A 20,226-nucleotide genomic window follows, 5' to 3' on the forward strand; every position below is an offset into this window, starting at 1 on the left:
AGGGCAAGTTAATTTCTAACAACTCTATCCGGTGTACTCTAGATTCAGCAGACACGGCAGCCAGGGCCAACAATACCAGTGTACTGTTGCGTAGACATGCTTGGCTATGTATATCTGGTTTTAAGTCGGCGGTGCAACGAACAATACCCAATGCACCTTTTGATAAGGAGCATCTCTTTGGTCCCCAAGTGGACCAAGCATTAAAGAAGATGAAACAGTACACTGAAGTAGCTAAATCTATGGGGCGCTTCAAACACCTGCTTCATTTGATTCCTTTTGCTGTTTCTCCATTAAATTCAGTTAAAAAACTGCACCGTCTGATGCGTACACCTCCTCATACAGGCGGCAACATCCATCAAACCTCCTCCTCACGAGGGTACTATAGAGGCAACAATTCCAAAGGTTGGGGTTGAGGTGCCTCGACATGATCTGCACTCTCCCCCTCAAAACTGTGACTCACTTATAATTCCTCCAGATCATTTAACACCTCTTGGGTGCAGATTACAATATTTATCCCTCACTTTTGCAAAATTGAACATCAGATCAGTGGGTGTTGGTCATTATTCAACACGGTTATTGTCTGGAATTAATAAACACACCTCCAAACAGTGCACCTCAGACACAATCTCTCCATGGAGCATCAGAATCTGCTCAAACAGGAAGTGCAGGCTATGTTACTAAAAGGAGCCATAGAGCCTGCCCCTCTTCAAGAGAAAGGATTTGGAGTGTACTCCCTATACTTTCTAATCCACAAAAAAGAGAAATCACTAAGACCTATCTTAGATCTCAGGCCATTATATCATTACATTCCCTCGTGTCACTTTCATAAGGTCATTCTTCGGGACATGATCCCACTGCTTCAACATGGCAACTTTATCAGCACTAGACTTAGAGGATGCCTACTCCCACATTCCAATACAACTAGCTAATGGCAAATACCTCAGACTTGTTGTTACTGGAAAGCATTACCAATTAAAAGTACTTCCGTTTGGAGTCACTACAGCACCATGGGTGTTTTACCAAGTGTCTAGCAGTAGTAGCAGCACATCTACACGGACAAAACATTCAGGTCTTTCCATATCTGAACGACTGGCCTCTCAGAGCCAGTACACTGCCCATGTGTCAACAACACACTCCGATTACTCTCCATCGGCTGGGATTTACCATCAACATACAAAAATCGCACCTTCAACAATTACAAATTCAACTGTATTTGGGAGCCATACTCCACACACGCTTGGATTTAGCATACCCAAATCCAACCAGGATTCAAAATATTAACATACTGTCACAACAGTTTCAACCCAATCAACAAATAACAGTTGAAACAGTCTTTTGGATGCCAAATACCAGAGTCTCTGCATCAACTACCTTGAGCTTCTAGCTGTTCACTTAGCATTGACAGCGTTTCTAACTCACCTGGTAGGCAAAGTTGTCTTGATCCGGATGGACAACATAACACCTATGTACTATTTACAAAAACGGCATGGGCACTTTACAGTTATCACCTTATCTCAGACGATTTGGCATTGGGCAATATGTCACAACATCCATCTGCTAGCCAAACACGTCGCAGGGATGGGCAACCAGTTTGCCGACCTCCTCAGCAGAATGAGGCAACAAGTCCACGAGTAGGAACTTCACCCCCACGTCCTCCTCCTTTACTTCCACAAGTAGGGGTTTCCACAAATAGAGCTTTTTGCTACCGTAAACAAGACAAAACGTCCCAAATTCACCTCCACGTCCCCACACCCACTATCCAAGGGCAAGCCTTCCCCTCTAATTTTCATTTCTACTAGTCAGTCAGGACTTAACAAGTGTCCAGTGTTTCTGATGGTAGCAATACATAAGCGAAGTAGAGGACTATTTATTAGAAACCGTTTTACATACACACTGTTGCAGCCAGGAAAATAGTAGATAGGGACCAGCTATCCAGATAGAATTCTGAAGTACCTGTATTTTTCATGTGCTACACATATGATGGGGGCAACACTGGTCAAGTCTTTCTAGTACTTTACTCCATGCTAGTGCACTCTATGCTAATCCACTCTACGCCACTCTAATCTACTCTGCACTCTACGTCACTGTACTCTACTGGGTACCCCTCCACTCTAATGTGAAAAAATCTACGCCACTGCTCTCTGCGCTACTCTACTCCACTGCACTCTGCTCGACTGCACACTTTGCCACTTTACTCCACTATGCAATACTATACACCACTTCACTATACACCAATGCACTATACACTGCTACATTGTTCGCCGTTGCACTCTGTCGCTGCACTCTACACTGCTCTATTCTACCCCGCACCACTGTACTCTATGCCTCTCTCCTCTGGAAAACTCTATGCCAATGCACTCCACTTCCGTGTACTCTACTATACACCACTGCACTCTACGACAGTCTACTGTGTGACACTGCCCTTTCTGCCACTGTACTCTATGCCACTGCACTCTACTCTACACCACTCTACGCTAATGGTTGTCATTACACTGTAAGCCACTACACACTGCATCACACCACTGCAATCTACCCTGAACCACTTTACTCTGCACCATTGCGCTCTATGCCACTACACTCTACTCTGCATCACTCTACTCTATGCCTCTATACTGAACTCTCTGCCAATGAACTATACGCCACTACACTCTACGCCACTCTACTCCGCAACGCTTCGCTTTACGCCACTGCAACCCACTCCAATTCACCCTAATCTACTCTGCACCACTGCACTAAATGCCACTGCACTCTATACCACTCTATTCCACACCACGCCACTGCAATCTACCCTGTGCCACTCCACGCCACACTAGTTTACCCCGCTGCACTCCACATCTGGCTCAGTACTGGTAGTTTGTTGCCAAGTCGGAGACCCGGGAGACTCAGAAGTCTCTGGCATGTAACCAGTAATTTCAGATTGGCTGACCTGTTTTCTGGATAATTCCAGAATAGGGAGAGGTCATTTTAGTTTAATCTGGAGGCACTTTGGCTTCGCTGGAGGGCCCCTGAGCAGAATCAATCATACATAACCTTTTTATGTGATTGATCATGCTAAGTGCGTGAACTATTTTTTTGTTTTTATAACCTTTATTTTGCAATAAAAACACAATAGATGCAAATTGTTCGGGCGGCAAGTGACCAGTTACGGAGGATCAGACCATGAAGGAAAAAAGGCAAAAGACAGGGCAGACGACTTCCAGTCATTCATATTTTCAAAATTCAAAACCTGGCCTGGGGGAGGGTTCATCAGGGGAGCCCTGCGACCCCTGTTCCGACCCACTGCCAGCCCCCCGCTGAGTCGTTCCGCTGGCCCCCAGTCCTAACGAGTGCCAGGAGGTCCCTACAGAGCGCTCTCCAAGTCCTGAGATCCCAAGCCAGCTTATCATCTCTTCTGCTAACCTTCATGTGTACTTCTTCAGCAATCGACCATTCTTGCACGTTCCGCCACCAATCAGTCAACAAGGGAGTATGCCTACCCATCCACACAATGGCAATCCTACGCCTCGCTAGTTCTACTAGCAGTTGCAGCAATCTGTATGCCATCTTGCGGATTTTAGGTCTTGGAACCTGCCCAAGCAGGCAAATGGAGTAGGGTGGCTTCGATCCGTAGGCCTGTACCTACCCTCACCTGCTCCGCCACCATCTCCCAGAATCTTTGTACCTCGGGCACCACCAGGCTAGATGTATAAAGTCCGCCCCCTCCTCCCCACACCTAGGGCAGGCGCCAGCCCGGCCCGGATCTACACTGCGCAGTTTCACCGTAGTCATGTAGACTCGGTGTAGATAATTTTAAAAGTGTGTGAGAACATTTTGCATGAGCAGCAGTGCAGTGCTTGGGCCAGAGAACTGCAGCAAGGCAAAAATATGGTGTTTGAGGATGGCCCTCAAAGAAAGCAAAGTAAAAAGCAAAAAAGATGGGATTTTTTTTCTTTTGGATGGCTGGGACAGGGAATAAAGGAAATTAAGTACCTTTTGACTTTGGCTGCCTTAAAAAATTGACAAAATACTACTATGAGTGTTTGGAAAAAGTCCCTTGTATTGATGTAGACATAGTGTCCATACAAAAGTACTGTCCCAAAACAGAAGGGCTACAGGGAATGAATAGGAAGGTCTCTTTCCTGGAGTACTAGTGATTGATTTGCAGTCATATGGAAAGTTGAACTACTAGTTTTGGAACTGTGTGGTCTTCTTTTTGATGTACTCGGTCCCTTAACAATTAGGGGCTGATTGTGATGCGAGTTGGAAATGCTTCCCGACCGAATCGGGTTGGAAATGGTTTCCGGATCGGGAGAGTTCAACCGACCAAGTACGATGCATCCGGATGCTTCCAGATGCGATTTGGTTGGACTCCCATTGACTTCAATGGGAGCACATGTTCCTAACCGCATCATAATTGGGCACTGGGTCGCTCCCGATGCTATTTGGAAGGAGCAAATGCCATTAGGAGGCCTTCCTAACTGCATCAGAATCAGGCCCTGGGTGTGAATGCTTTCCAACCCGCATCAGAATCGGGCCCTTAGTGTCATCTTATTTGATGGGCAATAGAGATCTTTATGGTGAGCAGACGACAGCAACTGCAGCAAGTGAAAATATATTGTTCTCTGTGTAGTGTGAGACTTTTATGACATCAAGTGAACCTCAGGGCCATATACTAGGGCAGACTGTGTTTTTACAGGCTTAGGCAGGGGAAGCTTTTCTGTCAAAGGAGAAGGGGAAACACTGAACTTGACAAGGCATACTACACTCTTCCTTAGGTAGGGACGAATTTTGATGCTCTTTAGTAGGTCTGGTGGGTACAAGAGAAATAGTTCTGGGTGCTAGGTCACTGGCAATGGCCCCCAAGGGAAGTTGTATGTCATGCATAGTCATGTATGTCCTTCCCTTTTCCTACACCTCCTTCCTTCATGTATTCTGAGCTTAGGGAGACATTTTCTTTGTTCACAGTGAATCTCTCAAGGTGGGTAATATTTCAATTGAATGTGGGGGTGATATCCTGAATTATATATGCATGAGGCATTGTTTAAAAAACCGCTCTTTAATAAAATTAGTGAAACTTAAAGACCTCCGCTTTGGACTGCAGAAGAAAAGCATGGGCCACTAAAATACGTTGTAAAGATGGCACCCATTCTACATTTTGTTTGAAAAATCACATATGAACTTTTGAGACCCAACAATAAATGGCCGGAGTACAAGCAGCTGCAAAACTATTGTTCCAGATAAGTAACTCCTCCGGTATATATTATTTGTGCATTGCTGCACTTAATTTGTTTGTGTCAAACTAATGCACTATTGATGAACTGCTAGGTTTGCACACATTTTAATTTTTTTTATAGAAAATTAGAAAAGTCCATGAAACAATAGAAAAAGACACATAAAGTTCCTCAATGCCCAATTGGTAACCCCCGAACAGCTCCCCCTTTACACACTCAGCGGTCTTATACCCTTCACCCATCTCCATCCCCCCTCTATCACAAGACAGCAGAGCTTTTATGGCATTTGGTCCCTTGTCAGGCTCAAATTTCAGGTACAGGGTTGTCGGAGTCCTATTTATGGACTGTTTGACAGGTGCATTTCAATAATGCTTTTTAATGTCATTATCTCACATACCTTTTTCTTTCCGTTTTACAGAGCAGTAAAATGGGGATGGAAGCAGTGATGGCATTGTTGGAAGCAACCCCTAACACACCTGCATGTGTTGTGAGTCTCTCTGGGAACCAGTCTGTTAGACTGCCTCTAATGGAGTGTGTTCAGGTGGTAAGTATGTTGAAAGATAGGACTCACTTTTCAATCCATGTGTATCCCAGTGGTGGACATATTACAAATAAAGTTAAAGAATAAATATTCCCAAAAGTCTATATGCTGAGAATTGTTAACTGTGACCTAAAGTTTTGGGAGGGAAGATGTTCCGCAAATGCAACGCACAAACACGCATCTGATGATTCAATATCCACCGACGTCCTAAAAATATTGTACCAGGAAGAAGTATGAACACGCTGAACAATTATAATGAGAGTTTGCCTGGTTTGCCTTCCTTTTCAAGTTGGTACTTGAAGAACGAAATCATTCTTTTTTTCTGTCACTTAAAAGCTTTGGTGTTAAATTTTGAGAAGCATTAACAGAAATACTCAAGTACTTTTCAACACAAAACCAAACAGACTAGACAATGCATCAGAGCCCTTAAATCATATGTTAGACTAATCCTATCTGGTGGAGCAGGAAGCACATCATACACATTGAATGGAATCTTTTAGCGCCTGAATTGTATTGTAGAAAAAAATACAGAAAAGTCTGCCCAGATATTTTTAGGACCAGCAACCTGCAGAATCAACATGCAGTAGGTGTCTTCCATTTAGTTCTGACTGAGTCTATGCACATGGAGAATTACAACCTGACGCCATCCCAAAGCAATCCGTTCTTGAGCAATATTTGTAGCGTAGTAAAGGAACAACCTTTTGATGGAGAGCTGTACTTCAAGGACCCCACAAACCAGCCCTTTTCCCATATCCCGTCAGCATTAAGTTATTGAAGCCATGCCAAGTGTAAACCCTGCCCTGTTCACCTAGGAAATGCACCAGGAATTGTAGAATCCATCTAGAGTCCCATAAACCTGGTGCAAAAAAAACGCAAATGTAGCAACTTATGCTTATAATTTAAAGACAACTTCTTAGTGTGCAAGCAAGCCTTGGTCCACTGCTGGTCTAATAACACACATAACCAAGTTCCACATTAGAGAAACCACAAACTTACTGTCGCCCACATCCCATCATGACTACATACATATTGAACACCATGAGTTTGGGTTGGTCCAAGGACAGAATGCGGTACACCAACTTGGGTTCTTCAGGAAACTTTGGGAAATTATGTATTTCCTCTTTTAACAAATTATACCAGTGAAAATATTAATAAGAGGTAGTTACTGTGATGCTGTGACTCTCAGTTTGAGCTGATTTGAAATTAGAAAATCTGCATTGTTGTTTAGATCATCAAGGTGCTTGATTCAAACTTCCTCCAATTCTCTAAATTTACTTTCCAAAGTCCCTGAATTCTTAAGAGTGGAAAAATAGAGAGCAAAGGGTCTCCATGTGGATTCTTTCAGCCTGCACCATGCAGTAATGTTGTGTGGATAGGCTGAATCTCATTGAATGGAGCTCGAACGACACTGATCAATAGTAAATGTTTAGCAATACTCTTCTTACTACTAACATGTTGACGATCATGACATGTAATAAGCATTTTAAGTCTGTACACTGAGGTAATTTCCCTCTTGGTCAAGCACTACCAGTGGCCCTGTGGGCTGGAAGTGCGTCCTGTCCTCTGACAAAGCCCGAGCTCCATCACACAAGAAGGGAACAAAAGTTCCCATACGACTACTGTGCCTGCAGTTCGTCTTAGTGCCATTATTTCAGATCCTAACATACATCAAAGCAATGCCTTCAACAGGGCTGGTGGTGGTGGGGGGGTCACCCTGCCCTGCCATGATTCAATACCTGAGGAGTATTTCCACACATGATATGGGTTACAGACTACAGACACGACAGGCTAGCTCATGCCAGGCAAATCCAGTAACCGTAGAAAACAAAGTCAAGCTCACAGAGAACACTGAGCAAATGTCATAATATATTATCATCCTGCCCTCCACATCTAGCTCAGGGGAATAACACATGTGAAGCCCCGGCCAGCAGCTTTTCGTCACTGTATGAACATATCCAGGAGAACAGCATGCAACAGAGGAATAGATGCCTGTTCTCTCAGTTCTGCTTTTCAGCAAATTCAAGAGCTTCAGCTGCAGTAGTGAGGAAGTGAGATATGTCCTGAACTACTATTTTAAGCTTAGCTGAGGGCAGCATGGTATACCCAACCTTTTCTCTCTTAGCATCTCCTTTACAGGACCAACATGTTTATATGCCTGCTGCATCACAATTGTAAAGTCAGGATAAATACTTTCAGAATATCATAAGCAAGTCTCCAAACTCTAGCAGCCATGAGATTGAAGTCAAGGTTCCTGTAGTTCAGCAGTTTTATGATAATAGACCAGGGTTTGCCCCAAGGCTTCAGTTTGGAACTTAGTAACCTATGAGCTTTTTCCACAAGGAAAACTTAAATTGATTAGCTTCTGGCAGGAGTAATACAATACAGCCTGCTAGCCAGGCAGCATCACATAATCAATTTTTCTCAATGATTGAATGACATTCCATCATCATTGAACTATTATTCTAGTGATACAAAGTAACACATCATAGCTGGTGCCGAATTATGGGGAAAAATAATTGATTTGGATTCTGTTATGGTCACCCCTAATTATTAGGGCTGCCCATTGAAACAGAAACATATTTAAACATTGTAGATGACGATATTACCTAAAGGAATGAGGGTGTACAATTAGTTAGATTGCTAAATGAGAGTCAAACTAAAGGAATATCCTGTGGTATGTAGAAAGTGCATCGAAAAGATCCTGTGCTTGACTCCTCTTTAGTCATTTACTTTGTGCATAGGATTCTCAAGAAGAGCCTTATTCGTGGAAGGAACCAATCATCCTAGCTCCTGATGCGCTGTCCTTATGTCTTAGATGAAGATTGCTTTTTGTGAGTATCCATGATACAAAAGGATATGGATTATAATCCCAGCATGAATTGGATTTTACCAGGCATGTGTTACCCAGTCAATGGAAAAATGCTGGGAGAGTTGGGTTTCGGAACACATGCCATATTTTTCCTGCTTTCCCTTAAGAGCACTGTTTTGCCTTATCTGGATAACCATTTCCTTTACTGATGCTTGAAGCTGCTTTGGATGTTGAGATGTCTTAACCCAAGCCTGCTGTTTGCATGCCTAATGGCTCGTACCTTTAGTACATTTTTGCATTATGATTTCTGTTTCTTATGTTGGTACAATATTTAATAGAATAACATGTACTTAATTTTTATAAAGCAACGTTTTTGATGTTGTTTTTATTCAATGAAAAGTAAATTGTTTCCTTTGAAAAAATGTAAGCGAAAATGTAAAGTCCACACTGGCTAATGTGTTTCAAATGCTTTTACGTTTTCAATATTATGTACTGTTGCAATCTTAGATGTTACTTATTTAATTCTATTTCAGACCAAAGATGTTCAAAAAGCAATGGATGAAAAAAGGTTTGACGAAGCTATTCAATTGCGAGGAAGGTATGTGCCAAGTTTCCAAGTCTTAAAATATAAGAAAATGCCAGACATGTCAATGGTGAGCCCTTTTAATGGATTTCTAGGAAATTGTAAAAATATATATGGAATCTGAGAGGGTTTCCCTGTTTTGAATTGTACAAAAATTAATAGTTTTGTTTGGCACTGTCCAACATATAGTATCAACCTTTAACAAGTACATTCACTAGGGTAATGGATTAATGGTAATGTAAGCATTTTTAATTCCGAATGCTGTCACTTCAAATGTAACTCTATGTTCGCGGCATTTGAGCTGCAGATCGTATACTGTGCATTAGATCGCCACCTGGTGTTGGGCTCGGATGATTGCAGGTTGTTGTCTTCTTGGAAGAAGTCTTTGTAGTCACGAGATAGGTGACTCCTCCCTTGGACAATACTGCGCATGGGCATCGACTCCATCCTTAGATTGTTTTTTTCCGCCACTGGGTTCGGATGAAAGTTTTCCGCTCCGGCTAGAAAAGACTTTTCAGCAACTTCGAAGCGCAAAAACTTTATACAAACATCATTGACATCGAATAAACTACTTTCGACAACAGCTACATTCCGATGTGTCGAGCGGGCAGTTGGGCCTATCGGCGCCGTACGGCCTACGCCTCATGGACAGAACTCCATTCAAGAGATGCCCGGTATGTCGAGCAAAGTTTCTTCATAGCGACCATCACGAGGTGTGCAACCTCTGTCTATCGCCGGAACACGATGAGGCGACCTGCACAGCTTGTGCATCTTTCCGATCGAAGAAGACCATTCAGGATCGGAGGGCGTGTCGACACGAGATGAGGAGATCACCACCAGCACCGGAGGCCATCTTTGAGGAGGAAATCATCGAAGAAGACGTCTCTGAGGACGAGGATCCACTCGAGGACATCTCCGAGGACGAGGCTCTACTCGTCGCCGAGGAAGACTCGCCTGATCTCCAGATCATATCGGGGGCAGAGGACTCGGACGACTCGATTCCATCTCGACAACCCGTGAGTACCCCTGCCCCTGCACAACAGACACTACCCAAACCAAAGGCAACGGTCAGCACTCCGCCCATGGGGCCCAGTCGAGACTGAAATACCCCCTCCGACGCCCCGTCTTCGGGCTCGGCTCCGAGGAAAACGACTACGCCTTCCGGTGCCTCAGCACCGACAAAACCACATGTGCCAATTCCACCTCCTCCATTGGCACCGAAGCACACACATCCTTCGGCACCGAAGGATTCTTCAACACCGAAGCCAAAACGCCCTTCGGTGCCCAAAGACAAAGAGCCTTCGGCACCCAAACCAAAAGATGCATCGGTGCCGAAGACTGTACCGAATCCGAAAAGAGTTCCAACTCCAAAGCCTTCCGGTTCCAAAAATAAAGATGGAAAGCCAGAGTCCGACGCCGCAAGGCCAACGAGACCTGTCTCCACTCCAAAATCTCCAACCGCGGTACCAAAGACTCCTACCAAGGGACTCTAACGCCTCCTACAGCAAAACACACAAAACAACCCCTATCGGCACCGAACAAATCGACGCCGAAGAAGGTTGTAGTTGTAAAGGAGGAAGAACTGTTTAGACCAGATCCTAAACAAAGAAAAGTCCATATCAATCCAAAGACTGGACATGTGGAGGCTATTCCTTACAAGAAGAGACCAGCAGACACACCACTTCTACCTGTGGTTCCTGCCAAAAAGAAGGACTGTGCAACTTCTCCAATGCACCCTTCCTCTCCTTCACCTTCTTCCTCTCCTATCCCTCCTTACATTGAACCTACAGTTTTGCCTGTTCAATCTCCTGCATCATCACACCACACTGACGAAGAGTATGATCTAGGTGGGGGGGATGACATACCAGAGCCACAAGAATACCCTTTAGATGAAGATTTCAATCCAGAATATCCTAAAGAGGACGACATATATGGCTTCCCACCACACAATGTGCCCGACATTCCTGATCCTCAGTCCTACCCAACAAAACCTTCCCCTCCAGAGGATAGTATTGGGTTTAATCATCTATTAAATAGAGCAGCCCTTTACCACTGGGTTTCAATGCACTCTGAATGTCATCGATGAGGATTTTTTACTGGATACATTTGAGCAGTCACAAAGGTCTACGCAAATACTACCCATGATCAAAGGAGTCATTAAACATGCTCCAGAAATATTTAAAGACCCAGTACGCTGTAGGGTATTAAATCCAAGAATAGAAAAGAAATATAGACCAGCACCATCTGATACAGTCTATATTAAGGGATATCTGCCACTAGACTCTTTAATAGTGTCTAAGGCACGAAAAAGAGCCAATTCCCAGACTTCTGGTGACACGCCCCCGCCTGACAAAGAATCTAAAGTTATTGATGCGTCAGGGAAACAGCGAACATATGGCGCATAGCAAATACACAAGCCCTGCTCTCACGCTATGACAGGGCTAACTACGACCAATTAGAAAAACTGATGGAGAACCTCCCAGATCAATACAAAGATCAGGCAACAGAGCTCATACAAGAAGGCAAATTAATATCCAACGCCTCAATTAAATGTGCACTAGATGTAGCTGACACAGCATCCAGAGCAGTCAATACTAGTGTTCTACTCAGACGACATGCGTGGTTACGCATTTCAGGGTTTAAAACAGAGGTACAAACCACCATCTTGAACCAGCCCTTCAATCAAAACCAATTGTTCGGGCCGGAAGTAGACAACACACTAGAAAAGATGAAAAAAGACACAGACACAGCTAAGTCTATGGGTGCATTACAATCCACACAGACTAGAAGTTATTTTCGCCGCTCCTTTTATAGAGGAGGCTCTAAGCAAACCGGCGCAGATACAACGTCATCTTTTAAAACAAACACGCATACCTCCTCTAACAAAGGCTACTTCAGAGAAGGATACAGAGGCAATAATAACAAGGGAAGAGGTAGAGGTAATAACAACAACTGCTCCTCTTCCACTCCCAGACAGTGACTTCCCTCTGCCCCCCTACAGCATTCCACCCCTGTGGGGGGCAGATTATCACAGTTCCTACCTGTCTGGAATTCCATCACAACAGACAGGTGGGTAAGACAAATTATCCAACATGGCTACTGCCTAGAACTCATAGCAATCCCCCCAAACATACCACCCAGGCAGTGTCCAATGTCCACAGACCATATCACCCGGATACCTAGCTCAGAAGCTGACGATTTCTGGAGGCTCCAGAAACACTAGAGGCACAAACAATCTCTTGCTAAAGCCCCAAAGATTCCGCAAGGAAAAAACCTATAAAGGCTCCTTCTCAGGAATGGCACCCAGGATCTGGAACTCACTCCCCCCTGAAACCAGGCTCATCTCCTCTACCATACTCTTTAAGAAAGAAGTAAAAGCTATCCTCATGGCTAAATACATTTGAATTATTACTGGGGATGATATTTACAGACGCTGTACCATTCAGTTCTACTGATCGTTTTGCATTTTTGTATGACTCGTGTTATTGACCTACCTGATTGTTTACGCTACTACTTATTTGTACTTGTATCACTATTGATGTATCTGGCTGTCTATGCTCCCACATGTACCTTCCCCACCCCAATTGTTATTTACGCACATGTTGTACCCTTCGTCTGTAAAGCGCTCTGATATCTGCAAAGATCTTGTTCGCGCTATATAAAACTTTCAAAATAAAATAAATAAAAATGACTCTGCTTCAACAGGAAGTTCTAGCATTTCTACAAAAGGATGCTATTCAAGTAGTTCCTTTAGAGGAACAGGGAACAGGAGTTTACTCCTTGTAATTCCTAATTCCCAAGAAGGACGGGACACTACAACCAATTCTCGACCTCAGGCCCCTAAACCATTACATACAATCAGATCATTTCCACATGATCACTCTGCAGCAAGTACTCCCACTACTACAACAAGGCGATTTTCTTTCAACACTAGACCTAAAGGACGCCTACTTTCACATTCCTATACATCCTGCTCACAGGAAGTATCTAAGGTTTGTCATACAAGGACAGCACTATCAATTCAAAGTCCTTCCATTCGGGGTCACAACAGCACCACGAGTGTTCACAAAGTGCTTAGCAGTAGTAGCGGCACATCTCAGACGACAACAGATACATGTCTTCCCTTATCTAGACGACTGGCTCCTAAAAGCAAAATCATACAGTCAATGTGTCCAACACACAAAGCAAACAATTCAGACATTGCACGACTTATTTATTTATTATTTATTTATTTAGAGGTTTTATATAGCGCTGGCTGGACCCAGGGGTATCAGAGCGCTTTACATTTTTGAGACAAGAAGGTCAGTAAGACATGGGTCATACATAGCATAAATGAGTATAAACAACATATAAGTCTCCGCCATACATATTTCAAAATGATAAATATGGGAAATAAGAACACCGAAAAGTGGGAGATGTGATAATCAAAAATAACCAGGCATACATTGAAAATTGCAGAGGAGGATAGGGAGGTTGGTGGTCAGAATTGGGTTTGTAAGGACGAGAGCTGTAGGGTCAGAAATGAGGGCAGACGGAGGACAAGGGAAGGGGGGGGTGCAGGGTGGAGTGAAGGTGGTAAACAGGGAGGTGGAAGTGACGAGGAGGAAGGGCGAAGTAAGGCTGAAAAGAAGGGAGGCAGATGTATCTGAGGTCGGACAGAAGTGGCCAGTGGAAGATAGCAGATATGGATTATGGTCCCCAATATTTATTGAGGAGATGTAGTTTGAGTTCTTTTTAGAAGCAAGGGTAGGAAGGGTTGCAACGAAGGTCAGTTGGAAGGGCATTCCAAATGCATGGAGCGTTGCCTGAAAAGGACAGAGACTGGGTGGTTTTCTTTTTTTTGAAGGGGGGGGGATAAGAAGGAAGGTGTTTGTGCTTCTCAAGGAACGGGAGCAACCGGCTTTTGTGAGTTTGTTAGCGAGGTAGGTCGTTGTATTCTGATGGAGAATTTTGTGTGTAATGCAGGCTGTTTTGTACGTGGATCTACCTTCAATGGGGAGCCATTTAAGGATTTTAAGGGTAGGGGAGATGTGGTCGAATCGCTTCCAGTCAGAGGTAAGCCTAGCTGCAAGGTACAGCACAGATTTAAGCGGTGCGAGGTGGATCTTGGGAATTCCGGTGAGAATGGCATTGCCATAGTCGATGCGAGAAAGAACAAGGAATTGGACTGCTAGTTTGAAATCATCGATAGGGATGAAGGGCTTGATTTTCTTAAGGTGGCGGAGAGTGAAGAGGGCTCCTTTGGCAGAATTATTGATGTGTGTCTTGAGGGTTAGGAGGTCGTCAAGTGAGATACCTAGTGATTTGACTGAGGAGGACAAAGATAAGGAGCAGTTGAGGGCATTAAGGTCAGAGATCCAATTCTGAATAGGGAGCTGGTTGTTTTTAGGGGAAAAAAGAATTATTTCAGTTTTTTTAGGGTTGAGTTTGAGGTGGTTAGTGTGGAACCAGGCTTGAATCTTGATGAGAGTGTTGTTGAGGTGAAGGATGTCCGCATGGGTTTTAATCTTATAATAGAGTTGGGTGTCATCGGCATAGAGATGGTAGTTGATCCCGGCTTGTTTAAGAATGAGTGTGAGGGGTTCCATGAAAAGGTTAAAGAGAGAGGGAGAGAGGATGGATCCTTGCGGAACTCCTAAGGAGATGGAGGTAGGGTTAGATAGGCAATTTTGGATTTTGATTTGTTGAGAACGGTGTTGTAGGTATGAGACGAACCATTTGTGTGTCATACCATTTAGGCCGAATCGATCTCTAAGAACATTGAGTAGAGTAGAGTGGTTAACAGTATCAAACGCTGCAGAGAGATCAAGGAGGATCAGAAGGCTAGATTCACCATTGTCGAGTGAGTGGTGGATGTCATCAACAATGTTTAGCATGGCGGTTTCAGTGCTGCATCCTTTCCTAAAGCCAGATTGGAAGGGGTCTAGTAAGTTAAAGTGTTCAATGTGTCTCTCTAGTTGGAGAAGAACACATTTTTCCAGGGCTTTAGAAAGAAGGGGAAGGTTGGAGATTGGACGAAGGTTATTGAGGTCGTTTGGGTCTGCCAAAGGATTTTTGATAATGGGGGTGATTTGGCCTAGTTGCAATGAGTTGGGGACACAACCGGTGGCAAGGGAGCTGTTGATAATAGAGGTCCAGGTAGGGGTGATGATATGTTTGAGGTTTTGGACAAGTTTGGATGGAAGAGGGTCTTTGGTGTGGGAGGAAGGCTTGAGTTTGGAAATGATGTTAAAGACGTCTCTTTCCGTGACTGGCTGGAAGTTAAGCCAAGCGGCATTATTTTTAGTAAGAGAGTTAGGATGATTGGAGTCCAGGAAATTTGGGGGCAAGGAGGGGTAAGGGAGATCAGAGTTATGATGGGCCGTAGAGGGTGTAGGGGGAGTTCTGATGGAGGGTGGGATATTAAGAGAGGTGTTCGGATTGGTGGTAGGGATCGCTGTAGAGAGGAAGGATTGCTCAATTAGTTTAATTTTGTCTGAAAAAAAGAGGGCTATTTCTTCACATATAGTCTTCGAGGCAAGTGGGACAGGGGGAGCGGAAGCAGTTTGATTGCGCACAATGTTGAATAGTTCTCTTGGCCTATTCTGAGCTCGATCTAGTTGTGATCTGAGGAAGGAAGTTTTTTGTCTAAAGATGTGTTTTTTGTAGGACGATCTAGCAAGTCTGAGGTTGGCCAGGTTAGAAGGAGAGTGGTGCTGTCTCCATAATCTTTCAAACAGTCTGAGTTTACGTCTTTCAATGTTTAGGTCTGTGTTAAACCATGATTTGGAGGGGATATTTCTTTGTTTTTTGAGTTTGAGTGGTGCTAGTAGGTCAAGGGTAGCAGTGACAGCTCTGTTACATTGTTTGGTTAGTTCGTTCGTGTTGAGGGAAGGAGGGATAGCGAGAAGCTGGGCCTGAAGTTTGGATTCAAGTAAGTCGGGAGGGATATGACTGAGATTTCTGATCAGTTTCATGGGTTTAATAGTTTTGGATGGAGGGGTGGAGGCAGAGTTGTTTATGGAGAACAGGATAAGGTGATGGTCGGACCAGTCAATCGGAATGATGTTAGATAGGAGGGCTAGATCTTTGCTGGTAATGATAGCGTCAAGGGTGGCTCCTTTGGAATGGGTTGGTGACTGACAGATTTGTTTGAGGTCATTAATTTCGAGAAGGTCATACAGGAGGGAGATTGAGGGATCTTTAGTATCATTCCAATGGAGGTTAAAGTCTCCCAGGAAGATGTTTTTAGATTTGGAAATTGAGGATTGCGTAAGAAGGTTAGATAGCTCGTCGATGAATGGGTAGTGATTTCCAGGCAGATTATGTTTGAGGCATGTGGGCTGCTAAATTCATATCTTAGCATTAGATCGCCGCCTAGTGTTGGGTCCGGATGATCGCACATTGTTGTCCTGGAAGAGTCTTCGAAGTATCCTGAGATAGGTGGCTCCTCCCCTGGACTACAGTGCGCATGGGCATCGGCTCCATCCCCAGATTGTTTTTTTCCGCCATTGGGTTCGGATGCGGTCTCGACCTCTCTCTGTCGGAACCGAGAAAAACTAACTTTTTAAGGCCAAAAGGCCTTGTTTTCATAGCGTCGGTATTGTTTGCGCACGGTCTCGAGTTCTTCCGTCTCTTGGAGTCGGATTCAGCGGTGTTTTTTCACTCTTCGGACATCGAGGCCTTCTCATCGCGACACGACTGCAACTTTCCAACATGGAGCGGAGTCCGTTTAAGTTCTGTCCGCTCTGTGGGTCCAAATACCCACATATAGATTTGCACCCCGTCTGTAACAAATGCCTTTCACCAGACCATGACGACGGAAAGTGCAAGGCCTGCGCACAATTCAGGTCTAAGAAGACTCTCAAGCTTCGGCGCGCGGTGCGCCTGGAAGCCAGACAAGCAGCCCCGGATCCGGAAAACATTTTCGGCGACCAAGAAGAGGAGGACCAGAGTCATCATCTCCAAATCTCCCCGCCCGAGACGGAGGTCGAGGCGGATCCGGTAGACGACGACGGAGTCGTGGGTCAAGGCCTTGAATACGTCGACGAGGTAGGGGACGTCGAAGAGATTTATGGGGCCGCGGAAGATAGCTCAGGGGACGAGCTATGCCCCGAAGGTTACGAAGATCACGATCGGGTCACGGGATCGCCTGTTGGCCTTACCCAAGACCCCGTACCGCAAGCCACGGCCCCGCCTTCAGGCCCGGCCACGGACACACTTGCTGCGCAGCACGTTTCGAAACCGAAACCGAAACCTACGGTATCGACAACACCTAAAATGGCCGACCCGAAAACGAAACCGAAACTTATGGACTCGAGCGTCCCTAAAATGGCGGCCGTACCTATAGAAGCTACCGCACCGGCTACTTCATCGACTCCGTCGGCCTCCGGTCCACAGAAGTCGAAGAAATCGGTCGATTCCACGGGGTCGAAGTCGGCGCCAGAGGAGGGATCCTCTAAGAAGGGTGGTCGGCACGGGTCAACCGCTGCGACACCGTCCAAGCACGCCAAAGCCAGCGGCACGGCTCCGGTTCTGACTGGGACTTCGTTAGTCGGACGCGTGGTGGACACGGAGGCGACACAAGCACACGGATCGAAGGCTGGCACATCTGCGCATCGGTCCAAGGACTCTGGGTCGGCGGCGGCAGCATCTTCGTCCAAGACTCAGAAGGGCCAAGACGTCGGATCCGAGGGGAAAGTCAAGCCATCCTCGTCGGCGCAAAAGGCCACTGCAAGTGAAGCGTCCCTCATCGCCTCTTCACTACAGAGAATCAGGGAGAAGGCCGCTGCTACGTCGGCTCCGATGCCATCGCCACACACTCCGGCAAAGCCTGCGAGTAAACTTCTTTTCCTTCTGCCACCAAAAGAGGCGCCGAAGGCCTTTTCAACGAAATCGACGCCAAAGAAGTCGGATTCTTCAACGGCAGGGGCACTTTCAAGTCGGGTACTCAACTCAGAAGAGGATTCTGAGCGTTTTATCGACGCCGACACAGGCAAATTGACCCTTTACAAGAGGAGGATCACTTCAGAGCCAGTGGACTCCTATGTCATCCCCCTGAAGAAGAAAAGGCTTCCTCAAGACGCTTCAAGCCTCATAGAACCTATCCAGCCTCCTCCAAGGAGGAGCCCTACACCCTCACCAGATCACTCTGAGGGTGAGGGATATGATGAGGATGACCAATACACCTTCCCCATCAATGAACCAGATGCACAGCCAGATTCATATGATGACATTGGTGACCAAGGCACCCAAAGTGTGGGGCAAGACCCACAGCCTTTCAGTGCACGTGCATCCCCAACAGAGGACTCTGCAGGTTTTCATGCACTCATTGAGAGGGCAGCTGCTAATCATGATGTGGACATGCATGCTGACCCAGTTGAAGAAGACTTTCTATTTGACACTTTTTCAGTCTCTGAAAGATCAGTGAAGACGCTGCCTATGCTCAAAGGGGTCCTCAAGCATGCTGCGGACATCTTTAAAGAGCCTACCAGAGCGAGAGTGGTCAATCCACGTATCGAAAAAAAGTACAGACCAGCACCTGCAGACCCTGCATACATTCGGGGACAGTTGCCACTGGACTCTCTTGTGGTCGCAAATGCCAGGAAACGGGCCAACTCCCAGACGACGGGTGAAGCTCCTCCCCCGGACAAAGAGTCCAAGGTGCTAGAGGCAGGAAGCAAAAGAGTAGCTGCACAAGCTGCCAATTTTTGGCGTATTGCAAATACACAAGCACTCTTAGCACGTTACGATAGGGCGCATTACGACACCCTAGAGCAGATTATACAACACCTGCCTCCGCAGTTTCAAGAGGGCACCAAACTGCTTATAGAGGAGGGAAAACTGATCTCCAACGCAGCCATCAAGTGTGCACTTGACGCCGCAGACACAGCAGCTAGGGCTATCAACACTAGCGTCATGCTAAGACGACAAGCTTGGCTCCGCATATCGGGGTTTAAACCAGATATCCAGACAACCATACTTAATCAGCCAGTCAATCCTGATAGACTGTTTGGTCCAGATGTTGACACCACCCTAGAAAAAATTAAAAAAGACACCGAAACTGCTAAGTCAATGGGGGCCCTACAGTCACAACAGTTTCGTGGCAATAATTTTCGTCGCTCAGGTGCGCGTGGAGTCACCAGAGGACAGATGGATCAACAATCGCAATTCTCTAGAGGTGGAGCACAATCCTCGTACACCAAACAGAACAAGGGGGGTTACCGAGGAAACAGCACCAGAGGACGCGGCAGAGGGAACAACAACTCCCGCTCCTCTACCCCAAGCAAACAGTGACTCTCTGTCACTACCCCCCGACCACTTGACACCTGTCGGGGGGAGACTGCAGCAGTTCCTGCCCGTCTGGAGAAACATCACCACAGACAGGTGGGTGCGACAACTAGTCCAGTACGGTTATTGTCTAGAGTTGAAATCCACTCCACCCAACATTCCACCAAGGCAAAGGCCTATGTCCGCAGAGCACTTGCACTTATTGCAGCAGGAAGTAGTGGCGATGCTGCAAAAAGGCGCAATCAAGCTCGTGCCAGTGGGACAGGAAGGCACAGGGGTATATTCCCTTTACTTCCTTATTCCAAAGAAGGACGGATCTCTCAGACCCATTCTAGATCTACGTCCCCTCAACCTGTATATACTGTCAGAACATTTCCATATGCTTACACTGCAACAGATTCTTCCCTTGTTAAACCAAGGGGACTTCTTAGCAACCTTAGATCTCAAGGATGCTTATTTCCACATTCCACTACACCCGTCCCACAGGAAATACCTCAGGTTCACTATCCAAGGCAAGCATTACCAGTTCAAGGTCCTACCCTTCGGAGTCACCACAGCCCCAAGGGTGTTTACCAAGTGTCTGGCGACAGTAGCAGCGCACCTCAGGAGGCAGAACATCCATGTCTACCCCTACCTGGACGACTGGCTCGTTCAAGCCAAGTCGGAACAACAGTGCGCCGCGGACATGTCGACTACCATTCACCTCCTTCACAATCTAGGTTTCTTGTTGAACTACCCAAAGTCGCATCTTCAGCCGGCACATGTCCGGCAGTTTCTAGGTGCGACGATCAATACCCTGACGGCCATGGCTCAA

General features: G+C 45.7%; 1 protein-coding gene across 1 annotated transcript in view; it reads left to right on the top strand.

Moving 5' to 3' along the window:
* The window catches only part of LOC144822694 (ATP-dependent 6-phosphofructokinase, liver type), a 312,409-nt gene that overhangs the window by 168,501 nt on the left and 123,682 nt on the right, over nt 1-20,226 (top strand). The window contains exons 10-11 of the mRNA XM_078680480.1: nt 5,629-5,754; nt 9,094-9,158. Of these exons, the coding sequence (XP_078536606.1) occupies nt 5,629-5,754; nt 9,094-9,158 (191 nt within the window). The remainder of the gene's footprint in view (nt 1-5,628; nt 5,755-9,093; nt 9,159-20,226) is intronic.

The sequence above is a fragment of the Lissotriton helveticus genome, chromosome 3_1, assembly GCF_964261635.1.
Source record: "Lissotriton helveticus chromosome 3_1, aLisHel1.1, whole genome shotgun sequence".
In the NCBI taxonomy this organism is placed as follows: domain Eukaryota; kingdom Metazoa; phylum Chordata; class Amphibia; order Caudata; family Salamandridae; genus Lissotriton; species Lissotriton helveticus.